The 15,637-nt window shown below is 39.3% G+C and overlaps 6 protein-coding genes across 11 annotated transcripts; 3 read left to right on the top strand and 3 right to left on the bottom strand.

Moving 5' to 3' along the window:
- Nucleotides 1–17: 17 nt before the first annotated feature.
- On the top strand, nt 18–3,005 carry LOC100679455 (probable alpha-ketoglutarate-dependent hypophosphite dioxygenase). Of its 3 annotated transcripts, none has more exons than XM_001606723.6 (3): nt 18–729; nt 812–2,167; nt 2,241–3,005. In XM_001606723.6, the coding sequence occupies exons 2-3, from the start codon at nt 1,949–1,951 to the stop codon at nt 2,856–2,858; spliced, it is 837 nt and encodes a 278-aa protein (XP_001606773.3). In that variant the 5' UTR covers nt 18–729; nt 812–1,948; the 3' UTR covers nt 2,859–3,005. The 3 variants fall into 3 exon arrangements, 2 of the variants coding, with proteins under 2 accessions (XP_001606773.3, XP_003428196.1); XR_004344881.1 differs by having other exon boundaries at nt 20–729; XM_003428148.5 differs by lacking the exon at nt 2,241–3,005 and having other exon boundaries at nt 20–729; nt 812–2,168.
- Nucleotides 3,006–5,008: 2,003 nt separating this feature from the next.
- On the bottom strand, nt 5,009–6,222 carry LOC103317750. Its single transcript, XM_008216637.3, has 5 exons — nt 6,081–6,222; nt 5,751–5,995; nt 5,497–5,673; nt 5,351–5,432; nt 5,009–5,267 (listed from the first exon to the last, which is right to left on the bottom strand). The coding sequence occupies exons 1-5, from the start codon at nt 6,171–6,173 to the stop codon at nt 5,043–5,045; spliced, it is 822 nt and encodes a 273-aa protein (XP_008214859.2). The 5' UTR covers nt 6,174–6,222; the 3' UTR covers nt 5,009–5,042.
- LOC100114723 (SAYSvFN domain-containing protein 1) lies at nt 6,214–7,379 on the top strand. 2 transcript variants are annotated; one of them, XM_001607673.5, is made up of 2 exons: nt 6,214–6,604; nt 6,826–7,379. In XM_001607673.5, exons 1-2 carry the CDS (start codon nt 6,473–6,475, stop codon nt 7,153–7,155), a joined length of 462 nt encoding a protein of 153 aa, XP_001607723.1. In that variant the 5' UTR covers nt 6,214–6,472; the 3' UTR covers nt 7,156–7,379. The 2 variants fall into 2 exon arrangements, with proteins under 2 accessions (XP_001607723.1, XP_016845445.1); XM_016989956.3 differs by having other exon boundaries at nt 6,214–6,609; nt 6,819–7,377.
- LOC100679547 lies at nt 6,995–11,245 on the bottom strand. Of its 3 annotated transcripts, XM_032599301.1 has the most exons (9): nt 10,430–11,245; nt 9,062–9,397; nt 8,662–8,801; nt 8,354–8,575; nt 8,112–8,284; nt 7,866–8,052; nt 7,722–7,803; nt 7,386–7,659; nt 6,995–7,314 (listed from the first exon to the last, which is right to left on the bottom strand). In XM_032599301.1, exons 2-8 carry the CDS (start codon nt 9,337–9,339, stop codon nt 7,419–7,421), a joined length of 1,323 nt encoding a protein of 440 aa, XP_032455192.1. In that variant the 5' UTR covers nt 9,340–9,397; nt 10,430–11,245; the 3' UTR covers nt 6,995–7,314; nt 7,386–7,418. The 3 variants fall into 3 exon arrangements, with proteins under 3 accessions (XP_032455192.1, XP_032455191.1, XP_016845443.1); XM_032599300.1 differs by having other exon boundaries at nt 7,230–7,314; nt 9,062–11,245; XM_016989954.3 differs by having other exon boundaries at nt 7,295–7,659.
- A 94-nt stretch (nt 11,246–11,339) lies between these two features.
- Nucleotides 11,340–14,018, top strand: LOC100123196 (vacuolar fusion protein MON1 homolog A). Its single transcript, XM_001606756.6, has 7 exons — nt 11,340–11,821; nt 11,986–12,308; nt 12,387–12,630; nt 12,716–13,000; nt 13,082–13,272; nt 13,342–13,444; nt 13,522–14,018. Exons 1-7 carry the CDS (start codon nt 11,606–11,608, stop codon nt 13,660–13,662), a joined length of 1,503 nt encoding a protein of 500 aa, XP_001606806.1. The 5' UTR covers nt 11,340–11,605; the 3' UTR covers nt 13,663–14,018.
- On the bottom strand, nt 14,006–15,494 carry LOC100123204 (pre-mRNA-splicing factor 38A). Its single transcript, XM_001606766.6, has 3 exons — nt 15,047–15,494; nt 14,587–14,954; nt 14,006–14,504 (listed from the first exon to the last, which is right to left on the bottom strand). The coding sequence occupies exons 1-3, from the start codon at nt 15,208–15,210 to the stop codon at nt 14,188–14,190; spliced, it is 849 nt and encodes a 282-aa protein (XP_001606816.2). The 5' UTR covers nt 15,211–15,494; the 3' UTR covers nt 14,006–14,187.
- Between the last annotated feature and the right edge of the window lie 143 nt (nt 15,495–15,637).

Raw genomic sequence — 15,637 nt, 5'->3', positions numbered from 1 at the left:
GTCGATTCATCGACATTGGTGTGTTTTGATCACGCGTCCAAAAATTCCTCTTTCGGCATTTCGGTTAGAACTTGTTGAGTTGCTGATGATTAGATTAGATTAGGGTTAGTTTGGCATGAATAAACCATGTAATTGGCAATTAGCAGTAATTTAACTATTTTTGAAAAATGGTCAACGGTTGATAGAATTTCTGGGAGTGTTATTTTTACATCTCACGTATAAGCAAGCAGTTCTTCGAAAAGAATTGTTTACATTTAGATTAAATTCTTGTATAGTCTCTCTTAGGCACATACAGACTTAAACAAACGTGTTCAAAATGTTTAAAAGCGTTAAAAAAGTTGAATCCAACATTTCTGTGGACTTGGAAGAGCCATTAACAGCGCAATCCTGTTCTCAATTGGTTATTGAAATAATTAAGTATATCATGTACCAGAAGCAGCAGATTCCATTTTCTGGTGATACCTTGATCAAGCTCTATGCCAGTACAAAGCCGACTGATCGCAATTACTCATCCATGAACAAATTAATCAACACTCTGAGCTCTATATCTGATCATTTAGTTCATGAATTAAATCGTGATGAATGCGATGTTAAAGAAGTCTTGATTGTGATTGGAGCTACAATTGTTTCACCAAAATTGTGCATCAAGTTGGAATTGCCTAATATTTTGAACAAGACACACATTCCAAGGCTGCATCCTCATCGTAAACCATTGATGACTGTTATGAAGTATATATTTTACTGTGTTTAACTTTATAGGATTGTAATTCATTTCAACAACATTTTGTAACTTTGTTTTAACTATTTTCAGGTCAATTCTTGAATGCTCTGAATTCCAAGAAGAACTATCTACGCCCCTTCTTCCTACCAACACTTTTGTGCTTGTTCAAAAAAGAGATCCAAACAAGACTTCTGAATTTTTTATACTTAAACCACAATTTGCTCTGCCCTCGAGAAATATGGCCTGCTTGAACATAAGATTGAATTACGATGAAAATCAAACATTGAATTGTGAATGCAAAAGGATGCGTCCAAATTTTTATGTTTATAATGATAGCTTTGAGGTGTCAGCAGGGCGTCACATTAATATGGGGCAACATATACCTTGGAATAATCTGTTCAAGAGTAGATTAAGAGAAGGAGAATTCAGGACCAGGCATAGTTTCACAGATCATAGTAAAATGAAAAAATCGCGCAATAATGAATCTAATCTACCTTATCTATGGTATCAATCGAAGGAAGTTTTTAAAGGATTTAAATTTATAAAATAAGTTAAATTTTTGTACATCTTAGTAAAACTTTTGATACTTGCAATATTTAGACTATTCGCTATATATTTGTTAAAGAGTTAGATAAACAGTTAAATAAAGCATGTATTACTTTCATCAATACTTTAGAATAAAGTACTTAATCGGTTTAGTTTTTGAGATTATAAAATTTAATTTAATTTTTGTTTAAAGACTTTTAAATTTAGTTATTAGACAAAGTTGGGACTGACTCGCACTACAATTCGGAAAACTGATAGTGACAACTTTATGAGATAACATCCCAACACTGATTAGCTTAATCAGCTTAAACTTTGCTTTAAACAAGTGATCTACAAAAGGTCATCACTTACAAGGTTTCCACTCGTGATCTTTATTTAGATTATCTTAGAGGAAGAGAGAGTAAACATTTAGAAAAAATAACGGCTGGTACTTACCATGACATTAAGTAGTTAATGCACAAGCATGTGTGAATAATAATTTATGAAAAAACATCATGAATTAGTATTTTTCCCTCAGTCTACAAATTTTTTTCAATCACGTCAGCATGATTGTACAATCAATAAACTGTATCGTCGAAATTTTTTCTCCCGGGGATCAGTATTAAAACTCGTGTAGGAAGACAATTAATTCAGTTCCTCCACATTCCTCGAACGGAGAAGAGCACAGCAGCGAACAGTATCATGGGTAAACTCAAGTTCCTCACTCCAGAGCAGAAGGAGTTCTACAAAGAGAATGGATTCATCAAACTGTCAGGAGTTTTCTCCGAGCAGGAGATGAACGAAATATCCAACGAATACGATGACCTCTTCAACCGTAAGCAGCAGGCAAACATGGATGGACTCGAGGCAGCTTGGGAAGGAGATGACATGAAGAAAGCAGCCAACAACATAAACTACACCGTGAGTATATCCTTCAATAATTCTTGAATTATATCTCGTCGCAAACTCTGATAAATTCATACTTCTTTCACAGGTAAAATCCATCCACAACTTGCAAATGCACAGCGCCGTCTTCACGCGTCTGATCATGCATCCCAAACTCCTTGATGCCATCGAGGATCTCATGTCCAGTCCGGACGTTCTTCTTCACCACACGAAGGCGCACATCAAACCACCAGAGAAAGGGGCTCCTTACCTCATGCACCAGGACTACCCTTACTTCCCTTTTAAGAAGCACACTATGATGGCCGTGTTCGTGCATCTGGACGACACCACGCCCGAGAACGGTGGACTCTGCGTCTATCCAGGCAGTCACAAGCTCGGCCCGCTGCCCGAGAAGAAAATCGTTAACGAGATCAACGAGAAGTACTACTACGTCGACCCCGAGCGTTTCCCCATCTCTGGTGCCACACCCGTCACTGCCAAACGAGGGGAAATCGTCATCTTTTCGTACCTCCTACTGCATGGATCATATCTCAATCTATCCACCAGGCCCAGACGCATGTTCCTCGCTCAACTCAGGGCGGCTGACGATGAACCTGCCAAGGATACCCATCACTCGCACTGCCAGAACCTCGTGCTTCGAGGCAGGAATGTCAATATGCAAGCCACTATGGCTACTCGATTCGTCGATGCTAATGTTAACTCGTGAAATTTTGATGATACTGGGATTCCATTTTTATTATTAACAATTGTTGACGATTTCATTTTTATTTTTTTTTTTTTCATTTCATGCAACTTTCACTGTTGTGTTCATTGTAAGAGGAGAAGAATAAACTTTGAGTTTTTGAATAATACATACAAATTTGTTTTCCGAACACTCTTTTACCTGAAAAATTTTTAGTTTTTGACAAAAGTTAGAAATTCATAAAAAAAAACAAATCACGCATAACTTTAACAGGTCATAATCTACATCAACGCAAGAATTTGCGGAATCTAACATCTATCTACTACCGCATTACGAACGGCGATAAGACTCGCGTAAAATTGTTTGTCATTGTTTATATCCGCTCGTCAGCTTTCCTGGTCTCTCCTCTGTCTTAACCGTGTTTTGAACACCAAAAATCAGCGAGTACAACAAAGCTTCGTCAACAAAATCGACCCATGGACCCAACGCCCAACAATGACGATTCAACCCTTGACCTTCTGGACGACAGTGAGAAAGCAACTTTTCCTATCTCTCGCTTACTTAACTCGTAGTATTTTTATTAATCTTTTGCTAACGTTTTGCAGATAAGCCTGACGCAAACGACGAAGAAGACGCTTCTGATACCATTTTTACCGAAGCCGACGCGTCGTCCCATGAACTTGAGGAGGACGTAAACAGTCGCGATGACGAAGCAGAAATCGAAGATCGGCAAGATTTTTTTGACGCCGAAAGCATCGATCACCACGTCGAGGAAGAAAGCTACAACGATTTCGAAGATACCGATCGTCCGGCGATCGACTACGACGCGATAAGGTTTCGGTACGATGCCCTGACCGACGATGAGCGAAACGAAATCGTCGCTAAATTGGGAGAGTTGCGAAACGATTTCAGGGTCCAGATGGTGAAGAACAAATTTCTCCACAAAAATTACATCAACGTCCTGCGCAACTCACCGTCTTTGGCGAACGCTCTCGACAAGTTCGACGAAGCGCTGGTCTTCGAAGACGTTCGGTCAGAAAATTTTTTTTATTGTTATCTTTCTGATTAGGGGCTACTATACTATAAATATACTCGCGATTTTCCAAAAGTCACGCCACGTCACGTAACGATCTCGCTAGCGATATAGTAAAAGGCTTTGATCCGCGCCTTCTCGCGAAAATCCGGATTGAATCAGTAAATTCTAGTTTATTTTTGTGTTGCGAAATCTTTAATTATAATACAAAGATCGAGCATTTTATCAATTATAAATAACTTTATTTTTTCCACCGACTTTTACAGATACCAAATCTCACTGGAAAATTACACAGAGATAGTCGAGGACCTCACGGTGAGAAAGGAGTCTCTCGAGTCGAGCTTGCAAAGTCTCGATGAAAGTTACTCGGCACTGGAATCCATCCACCATGAGCTTCGCGAGAAGCTCTTCACGCGTGAGCTGACAACAGCCAGAAAAATCCGACCGGGAAATCTTCAGAGGAAGCTCTGGCACGACGAAATCGATCGGTTAATCGAGTCTCAGAGGAAGCGATCGGTAGACATCGCCAAGATCCGGTTGGACCACGTGAAGCTGCACTATCGGTTGGAAAAACTGCAAACTAAGCTCAAAGAGTTGGATAATCTTGGACCTGGGTTCTCCATGGTGGACTACGAGAGTCTGAGGAAAAAGAAACAGGTTTACGGGGAGAAGTGCGAGGAGCAGAGGGAAAACACGGTGAAGATCGGTAGGAGGAATCTGGCTCAGGCTGCGGTATTTTTCGTTTTTTTTTTCATGGATGTGTCCGACTGTTTTCATAAGTTTGAACGATAATATTTGTTTTATTTCAGACTATCAGACACGTCGACGAAGAGTTCGAGCTTTACAGGGAGAAAGTAAGGAACAAATCGGAAGGCCTGAACCGTCTAGAATGTGAAAATAAAATCGAGCATTGCAAAGCTGTCGAGCTTGCCGAGAAACGAACAAACTTGTTCAAAGAGATAACGAAGCTTCGAGAAGAGATAGGTCTTCTGGACAAGCCTTTTCTGCTTCACAAAATGGAATCGGACCTCAGAGAAATAGCTAGATTGAAAAAACGCTCCGAGAGCGTCAAGTCCAAGATTATTTCGGATGACAGAAGGATATCGCAGCTTTCGAATGAAAATAGATAGAGTAATACGTGTTTCACATTAAAATACTGTTATTCGGTTTACAATCTAAAGTACTTTCACTTTCAGCGATCTTTTATCGTCCCTTGGCTGCGTGTCGATGCTGGCTCTGCCTTCTCTTAACTTTTCGAAAATTTTCAGTCTTTCGGACTTATTTTTTGGAATCTCGTAAACTTTTACTTTCATCAGGTTGAAATCGGCGGACGTCAATACACGCAAACACAGAATGACGAAACTTCCTATCCAACTCCACGTCATCATCCAAGATGAAACCTACATTCGAAATCACTGTATAATCATTTATGAAATATAAATTCAATCATTATTTTTTTTTTTTTTTTGTACAATCATCTCACTTTTATCATCATATGAATACCGCAAGAGTCATAGTGATAAATGTTGTGGCTGTCGATGAAGGTTTGAAAAGCTTCGCAGGGACTATAACGAGATAAATTTAAAATAAAATCAATCTAGTCAGTTCTCGTGTGCAGTACAAACTCACTGGTTGTATCGGAACGTTTTGTTTGTGCTTTGCAAAATCCGATGAGCAAACTGATGAAGGTTCTTGCTAAAGTGGAAATAACCGTGGCTGAACTCGTGCGCAGCGGACATCGTCACGAGCATCATGCTCAAACTGCCAACTTGCGCAGGCATGACGATTCTCCAGGGTGCTGTGAATCTTTAAAAAATTATTAAACATAAAGGAATTTATACCAGACTGATAAACGTAAATATGAACGCAGAAAATAAACTTGCAAGCTCCTGTCATAGCCGCCCTTTCCACAAATGGAGAACATCATGAGCAAAGTGATGGCAAAGAGGCATGACAGCATACAAGCGAATATAAACCAGTTACAATGCTTTTGAGAATGATATGCGACGAGAACGTCCTTAGTCCAGTCGTAATTCGTCGCGTTATTTTCTAAAGTTGCATTGGACGAAAACGTCGGTCGCAGCTCGACTTCCGCCCAGAAGAGACAGTGACTTCCGCACACGTCGTACTGAAAGCAATGCAATTTTGTTGACTTAATCGCGATTAGAAAAATTAGCTTAAATGGGAAAATCCAACGGATATGGAATCTTAACCCAAAACGTGTAAAACAATATAATAGAGGTGTAGCTGGACACTGCGCTCAGGAAGTAAGTCACGACGAGGCTGCCCTTCCAGGCGTACGACATCTCGGATGCGCTACGCTCGACAAGTTCCTCGTACTGTTCCAATAACTTCATGTTTATTTTCCAACCGTAATAAGCGACGCAACGTTTACTAAATCACCTTAACCTTTGACAATCGAAGATCGAAGAATTCAAACTTCCCGCGTGGAGCTCCACCTCGCGGGCTTTTCGCTAAGCTACTTGTGCGTGTTTCGGTCTGATGCGTTCAACAGTGTATAAATATCTATCGCAGCATCTGTTATTATTCTAATTGTCATCAACAGGTGTTGGGACTGGGGAAAATGTTACGAATTCACTGCTAAATGGAAGCCAAACTCTACGCGTATCGTAACAAGAAGCGAAGGGAGGCCATGGTGGAGGCCGCGAAAAATACGATCAAGGAGGCACTGTCCTGGCAGCGAAGTTCGCCTGCTACTGCTGCTGCTGCACTTGATGTGAGGTTAACTTTTTTTCGCACTTGCTGCCTTTTATATAAAAAAGAAATTAGTTTTATGGAGAGATAATACAAATACGCAAGTGTTTTTTAATAGTTGTAGTTTTTTTATTCTATTTTTCGCAGTAGGCTTTTGTTATAAAAAGTTATATACGGTGTATACATAGTAGTAAGAAAGAATCGTGCTCGATTACTGTTAAATGAGAAAACGAAAGATTGCAGGACAAGGATGACCTGGAGAGCATCATATCGGAAGAGAGCATAGACTTGACACCTCCGCCCAGTCCGTTCTGCAGTAGGACTATGTGCTTTCTCTACTTCATGCTGTGGGCTACGCTGTACATTATCGCTGTTCAAGTTCAATTTGGAGCTGTGTATTTTGTGATCTCTGTACTGGTATTTATCTACTTCAACACCAGGTCCGGGCCAAAGAAGAAGGGAGAAGTCAGTGCGTATTCCGTGTTTAATCCAGACTGCCAGTCTATAGACGGCACTTTGAAAGCAGAACAGTTCGAGCGAGAGATCAGATATGGTGCTGCGAGTGTACATTGAAGTTACGACGTATATTTATAGCTCTAAGCTTGAAAATGACGAAGCATTCTATGTATGTATAATATACACACACATAATATATAAATATATATTTATTATGATTTATACGAGGTTGGAAGTCCAAAATTGGTGCTGTGAATATAGTGTGACGCCGAGAGACTGTTGTATTGGAAAGTATTTTTTAAAACAAGATTAAATAATAAACAAATAACAATATACAAATAGCTTACAGATCACATGGTTTCAATCACATTGCATATATACTAGAATTCTACAAGGTCTTTGAATATCCTCCTGCAGTACGCTTGCTCCAGTATGATTTCTGTGGCTGCCTTGTAGCAGTCGATTATGTTGTTCAAATCCATTTTGACAGTGTGAGCAGGTTCGTGCGGAAACCTCATGAACTGCACAAAGTCAGTTATGGAGCGTAATTTTGTGTCAGAACAGAGCAATGCACGATCCAGATCCAGTAGTCTATCGTTCATCATGCGTACATCCACAGCACTGAAATACAAAAAGCAAATCATAAATTGCTTGTGACAATGAATTCTCCAATTTTCACTTACTTCAAAACGTATGTGTCCTTCAGTTTCTGGTTGAATTCCACCAAACTATGGTTGAACATTGCAACCGTTTGATTGAGATGGTCTGAAACGAACAATGCTCTCTTAGCAATTATTCCACCTTGCACAGAAGCTCGTAATTCTTACCCTTGGTCTCCTTGAGTTCTTCACTCTTGATCAAACCTAGAGCTTTGCTCATGATCTCGTTGAAGTAGTTTGGCTCCCATTGGAAGAAAATCTCCTCCGAGAAACGATACATAGACAGCGCGACGATTTGAGCCAGAATCTTCTGATTCAGCTCCACCTCCTCCGTAGTCAGATTCGAACTCGGATTCTGACAAAAATATATAATTACAAACTTCGTCCAAAGAATAATCACCTCTCGATACTCACTACAAACGACAGCACAGCGTGAGGCACGTCAAGATTCAGTCTTGGAAGTGAGTTCGGCGATTGTTTCGCCTTGAACGAGTTGTCCAGTCGATGGTAAAATTTGATCTCGTTCAGCGCATCCAGTATCGTCGCCTGAACCATACCCGACCCGGAAACGACGATATCTTCCGTTCCTTAAAAAAAAAAATCGTTATTCAAACTAATTATAGTTCACGCATCTCATCACAATAAAAAAAAAAAACCTCTAGCAGCATTTCCGTGAACGGCTATGTAAGCTGCGATGTCGGGTTTGACGCGATTCAAAAATCTCTTGCCGCAGTAGTCGGTGGAGCCGTAGAAAACGCAGAATATCAATGTTCTCTTTGGTTCCCAGCCTTTGGTACGGTAAATATTATCGAGAATCTGGGCCAGTTTAATGGCGACATCAAAGCCTTCGCCACTCGCCGATAAAACCACGTATCTGTCTAAATGTTTTGATCAATCGTTTATTCTCTTTGAGGTGGTGGATCGGAAATAGCAAAATTGTTTGTTTAAAATTATTAATCATCACCTTGCTCCACTGTGCCGCAGATAGTTGCGACGAGGCTGGTCTCCGTCTCGTTGACGTTCAGTCGAAAAATGCTCAAGTCCGCGAAGACGTCGCGCAGCCTCTCGACGCCCTGTTTCCGTAAAGTTTCCACGCTTGCGTCCCTGTTGATCAAATCGAATATTAACAGGGTCGATTATTTTTCGAATCGACGTGAAAATCCCAATCGTCAGCCCGTTTGTTTTGATTATCCATGACCCGCATTTTCGCGCTGCTCTTGGCCGAAGCTCAAAATCATATTGATATTCGAGTGTTTTCCTGAAAATCGGCCGTAAGCTTGCAAGCTCTATACCCATCCCATTCTCAGCATCTCCTCTCATAAAAGATTGAAAAAAAAAAAAAAAATGAAGTAATGCAAACCTACATCGTGTAGTTCTCATGGAAGACACTGGCGTTGAGTAGATCGACTATCTGGAGCTGTAGATCCTTGGTAACGAGCAGCCCGTTACCGGCCAGATCGTCGAGGATGCGCCGTTCGCGCATCTTGATGGTCTGATCGGTGGCGAAACGGCCGAGCAGAAAACCACCGAGAAGACATAGGAATCCGACGCTGAAGAGAAAGGAGAAGCACATGCGCTTCGAGACGTACTCGCTGGACTCGCCGAAGCCCCGGCCCATTTGGAAGCTCAGCACACGCTGCATCGCCCGCTGACGAGGCGCGCGCGGAACCGTCGGATTTATTTTCTCTTCGCCGGCGGAGCTGTGCGCGCGCAAGGGGATAGGTATTAATATGACGCAAAGAGAGAGAAAGAGCGAAGAGAGAGACGAGCTTGCGGATCTTTTTATCGCGGATTTAGCAGCAACATTCGTGTGAGCTTGCGGAGCTTTTTTTTTAAATTATACAGATATGGGTGTTATGTGCTGGTAGACATTTTCGAACGTTAATGCTGGCCGAAAACTTTTCTCTCATAAGTTTGTTTTGGCAGCTATTTGGCATTCGCCTTTGTGGAACGAACGTTGAATGAGCTTTTATTAATGGTAGTAGATTTTCCGATAAACAAGAAGCATTGGATAGTTTATATAATTTTGGCACACTGGCTATGAATTCGAAACTATGTATTGGATTGAATTTTCTTTTCCATACTAAAGAAAAGATTTTCGCAAACATCACGAGAAGCTTAAAATCTCCTCCTCCGCAGCCGTCAACCTAATTACGCTGCATCTCATCAATCGATCAATCAAAAAGATAAAAAATCCCTCCAATATGAAAATTAGCGTCAATTAGCCGCGAATTGAGTTGTCCGCGCGCGCGCCCATTGTCTCACTATTATTATTATTATTATCATGTCGTCGTTGACTATCCGTATATATATACATATAGCTATACATACGTCACTCGTCGAGTGTCTGGAAGTATAAGAGAGAACGTGTTCGGCTCAGACAGAGAGCAGACGCTCGCGAGCGCGTCCTTTGTCAAAGTCTATTTATATAATTTAGAAAAGCGCGACTACTGTGGAATAAACCACCCTCGAGTCCGTTAACTCGAGCTTTCGCGCTGACGGCTCTAATGCTGCTATGCTATATTTATACACGCCATTGACGCGCTTTTCATCAAAACCGTAAACATAACGGCGACTATTGATATTTCGCATCATTTGTTCTGACCTATATATACAAGCCTGTAGAGTTTGGGGTTTGTGGAACGATTCGAAAGCATGAAGCGAGAATAAAAGCTCCGTCGAAGAATTCAAAGAGCAAAAAAACAAAAAAAAAAGAACAAAAATAATCAAACCTCCGTATACAAGCTCAGCGCATAATAAACTTTTTTTTCACTTTCACGTAGTCTGTCGAAGCGCTGAGCGAAAGCTCAAAAAGAAGCACCGAAAAATCGGCGCTGGCTTATAACATATATTTTTAACTCTCGAGCGCGGCGCGCGAAAACAAATAAAAGCTCTACTACGCTCGAACGACGCGAGTAGACTGCGTGACTGAAGTATACCATACTGATATTTTTACAAGAGTATATAGCCGCAATCTTGTCCCACCTTCTGGTCACGGAGCTTTTAATACTTCTTAATTTTGCTAAATAATTATTGATTGTAAATCGGTCGAAAAATCGAGATCTTACAATTTTGAGGGCACATCCAACAGACCAAGTTTTTTACATGCGTTTGGACACACGATATGTAAAAATCATGGGTAGCATTAATTTGTTGAAAATAACGAAAACGGGACAAAATTTTTTTGTATATAGATAAATAAATAGATATATATATATATATATAATATTTAGTACACTTATTATATATTATTGCTTTTCAATAAATCTCGCGTAACGAAAAATTAAATTATTTATATAATAATAACCATACTGCCATAATAAAATCCTGGAAAAAAACGTTCAAATATTATATATATATATATATAATATTTAGTACACTTATTATATATTATTGCTTTTCAATAAATCTCGCGTAACGAAAAATTAAATTATTTATATAATAATAACCATACTGCCATAATAAAATCCTGGAAAAAAACGTTCAACAATTACCTTCCCGCACAGTGCTTTGTATGCAACAAAAGCACTGCGTCATTCGAAATTCAGGCGGTAAACAAGCACGACCGCCCATCATATATATATATATATATATATATATATATATATATATATATATATATATATATATATATATATATATATATATGCGTGGTAGTGTGCGATGCGAAAAATCAGCTGCTCGAGTCGCTCGATGGCGGCGGCAAAGAACATAACACAAGACGTCGGACGTTGACCATCAGCAGTCTCATCCGCGTAATATCTCCTGCTGCCGTCATGGCGACGAGCTCATCTCCGACTACTCCTATATAAAACTATATACAAACAGACATACAACCTTATATCTCTAAGGATCTCTATATCGTCTATCTTCATCCCGTACTATATATCGCGTGTGTACATAACACGATGGCCAGCAGCAGCGGAGCAACGGAGGAGGAGGCGATCGTCGAGCCGGGGGTCGAACCCGGAGCCTCCGCCGAGACGATGCTCCTCACCGAGGACAGCTTCGACGAGTTCGAGACCATCAAGCCCGGTATCATCCCCGACATTCAATCGGATCCGCCCAAAACACCCTCCGACACCGACCTCGAGAAATCCGCCTCTCTGGACAACAGTGATATGGTGAGGATTATTAATTGGTTTTTTCCATATTCGCTTGTTGTGGCTCGAGTTATAATTATAACGCTGTGTCTGAATGTCAAGGTTTTCTTCGGAATTAGCTATGCACGAGCTCTTTGTTATCATACGATAGCTTATTCAACTGAGAACGATTGGTTTCATTTCAGGACGATCTGTCTCAACAGTTTGGACTGAATAACTTGGATGCGGACCCGTTGAGATGTAAAACCTGGCTTGCCCAGAAGAAGCACATTTTCGTACTGAGTCAAGCTGGAAAGCCGATATACTCTAGGTACAGTTCGGAAGACAAACTAGTCACAGTCATGGGAGTCATGCAGGCTCTCGTGTCGTTTGTTCAAGCTGGTAACGACATGATTCGATCTGTACACGCTGGAGACACAAATTTTGTGTTCATTGCAAGGGGGCCACTTATTCTGGTGACTGTTTCAAAGACTCTTGAGAGCGTACCGCAATTAGTGCTGCAGTTGTCGTAAGTAGAAGATGAACAGCTATAGTATTGTGTATTAGCGATGATCAAAAAGAATGTAAAAATTTACCCTGTTTGCAGCTATGTATATAATCAAATTCTGTCCGTATTAACGCAATCTCAATTGACAAGAGTGTACGAGCAGAGGAGAAATTTTGATCTGAGACGATTATTGACGGGCAGTGAAAGGCTTATAGACCATTTGTTAAATTTCATGGATAGAGAACCAGCGTTTTTCTTAGGCGCTGTCAAATGTCTACCTCTTTTGCCTGCTATGCGAGACGCGATAACGCAGACGATTGTACAAACATGCGGGAAAATAAAGGTATTGATTTTATATTAAATCTACAATTAATGACAATTTTCAAAGTGATTACATGTGTGACAATGCATTTCCGCTTTGTTTTCAGAATTTGGTCTTTGCAATACTCTTAGCGAATAATCAATTAATCACGTTAGTTAGAATGAAGAAGTTTTACATACATCCAGCTGATCTCCATTTGATTCTTAATTTAGTAGATAGTTCAGAATCCTTCAAAACTGCGGAAAGTTGGACACCAATTTGTTTGCCAAAATTTGACTCTAATGGCTTTATGCATGCACACGTGTCTTATTTAGCAGAAGATTGTCAAGCTTGTTTGTTGCTGCTGACTGTGGATAGGGACGTTTTCTTTACTCTTTCTGAAGCCAAGCAGGTACACTATCTTATACATTTTCTTTATTTTTAGTTTATTGAAAAATTGTCACATATACACATGACAAATTACTTTTTTCAGAAAATTGTGGAAAAATTAAGACGAACAAATTGTTTGGAAGCGATAAACGAATCTATGAATAAAGCTTCCATAACTATTGCTGAGATTGGGTTGCCAGAGATGAGGCATGTTTTGTACAAATGTAACAGCACTGCTCAATTCTGGAGTCCAGGATTTCAGCCACCTTATACTACAGATGAAGAGATTCAGAGGCAAATAGCTTTTTTTAATCGAAAAAGTTTATTAAAATTCACAATTTTATAAAAACGTTTGTGTTGCAGGTTACTTGGGTGCTATCAATGTTTGCATCACAGACTGCATTCTCCCAGTCGACCGTTGAAACTGATCTTTCAACAACTAGATAAGGAGACTATGCTAGCATGGGTATAACAAAATTACAGAAATAAACAAATTCTTACGAAGTTCGTCATATATTTACAACTTTTATTTCCACTTTGCAGGTGACATCCGGGTTTGAATTGTATGTCACTTTTGAACCATTGGTGACCAAGACAGACGCAATCAATTCAATAGGTAAACTTATTAAGTGGATAAAAAAAGAGGATGAAAGATTATTTATTTTGAATTCTCCAACGTTTTAAATATAGTTATTACATGACTCGATTCGCTTTCATAAATTATATTTTAATTTCTTACTGCAGTTTAAGAAAGCATACATTTTCTTTCATCTGTGTAATATATTTTTTTAAGTATATAAAAATCAAGCAGACTGCATTCCCTAGTAGAATATGTATTGTTCTCTAGAAACGTTGTTTATAATGTTGTTAAAAGATATAGATTGTGACGAATGTGCTGTACAAATTGTAATTTGTAAAAACAGAATGCAGTGGTGAGTTTTTGAGAATCAATTTGTAACGCGAACTGATGATCATTATTATATTGTAAATAATTATAAGAAGAAAGAAGTATATGTATTAATTAAACTTAATTTCCAAAAGATCTGTTTTATTATTTAAAGTTCGTATTTATATACACGTTCTGACTTTCCATAAAGTACTAGATAGTACAATACAATACACACGAAAAACTTCACCATAGGGCTTTACAAAGTTTGTCAAGTAGAAAATATTTCTTGTTGTGAAAAACTGCTATTGCAAGCAATTGTTTTAATGTCTGGGCCTATCACGGTCTCTTCTTCGGTCCCTTCTATCTCGAGATCTGCTTCTAGATCTATCGCGGTATTTTTTGTCATTACGAGATCGTCTGTTCTCGTGTGATCTATACCGATCTCTGTCCCGTCTGTCTCTAGATCTACTTCTTGATCTAGCTTTATCCTTGTCATTTCGAGAATGCCTCTTTTCCCGTTCTCTATCTCTCTTGTAATCATCTACTCTTTTACGTTCAATTATCGGAGCTATTTCTTCATCTTCCGAACTTTCCAAATTCTCGTCTATATCATCTTCTAGAGCGGATACCCTGGGCTCTGAAAGAATGAATAAAGAGTTTAAAATTTTGTTTGAAGTGTAATATAATATATCATGCGTAAAAGTTATTTGTTCTCATACCTAATTCATTATTTTCCTCGAGAACGTGTCTCTTTTGAATTCTTGGCAGGATGATATCGCAACATCTTTCTGCCCTTAGGAGGTCATCAATAAATTCATCTACGTGAATTATTTCAAACTGACCTTGCCTGTTCTGCTTTCTCAGTTTTCGGTAATCGTTCAAAAGTGGTTCCAAGTAACGATAGCAGTCTAGTGAGGTACCTGTCAGTCGCATGTAAAATGCACCAAGGGCTCTGACATACTTAAATTCTTCGTTTTTGATAAACTCAACGATGATATCTTTTTCTGGCTGTATTTGCAGCATCTTTAATATAAGACAGAGAAACGGTGTGGGTTTTATGTTTCCGCCAAATACGCCACCTATAAACCTGCAAAACGTTCAATTCATTATGTTATATACCAAAAAGATAAATTAAGTTATTGGAATTCTGTTTACGTTCTTGACTAATGTGATAAATACCTTAATTCCATGGCCTTGTCGACCAAAAGTTCTGCAGTTAAAGCAAAACATTCCTCCTTCCAATATTTACTGTCGTATATTCTGGATCTTATGATCTTCTCCACCAAATACTGAGGATTTGTACCCCTAATGGATTTGGCGTCTTTTACTGTTCTGTTTGCCATTTTTTTATCTAGTTACCTGTCGTTATAACCAGAATTCCAGATATCTTGATATCCTCTTCGTACTGCCTTTGACTTATAATTTTACTCTAACATTTATACTCAATTCTTCGAGTATTGTCTGTTTATAATGTTGTCAATTTCACATATTCGTTTAGGTTAAACAAGGGGATAACCGAAGGAATAACCCATATATAACGCTGGACATAACCTCCTCGGCAGTCGCGGCGTCGGTATGTTGTCAGAGAATATAGATTATAGAATACTGAGGAAAAGTATTACTATATTTTCTGTCCTCACTTCGACGAGGATCAGCTGTCCTTATCTCCTCCTACTCTGTAGCGCTTGAGCTCATTTTTGTCCAATATCAACCAACCGGCTGAATATCCCAGTAAAATCGTGGACAAGTTTACATGTAAATTTGGCAAAA

This window comes from Nasonia vitripennis, chromosome 4 (assembly GCF_009193385.2).
Source record: "Nasonia vitripennis strain AsymCx chromosome 4, Nvit_psr_1.1, whole genome shotgun sequence".
In the NCBI taxonomy this organism is placed as follows: Eukaryota; Metazoa; Arthropoda; class Insecta; order Hymenoptera; family Pteromalidae; genus Nasonia; species Nasonia vitripennis.
Note: the sequence above shows the minus strand (reverse complement) of the source record. Positions and strands in the feature narration are given on the sequence as shown.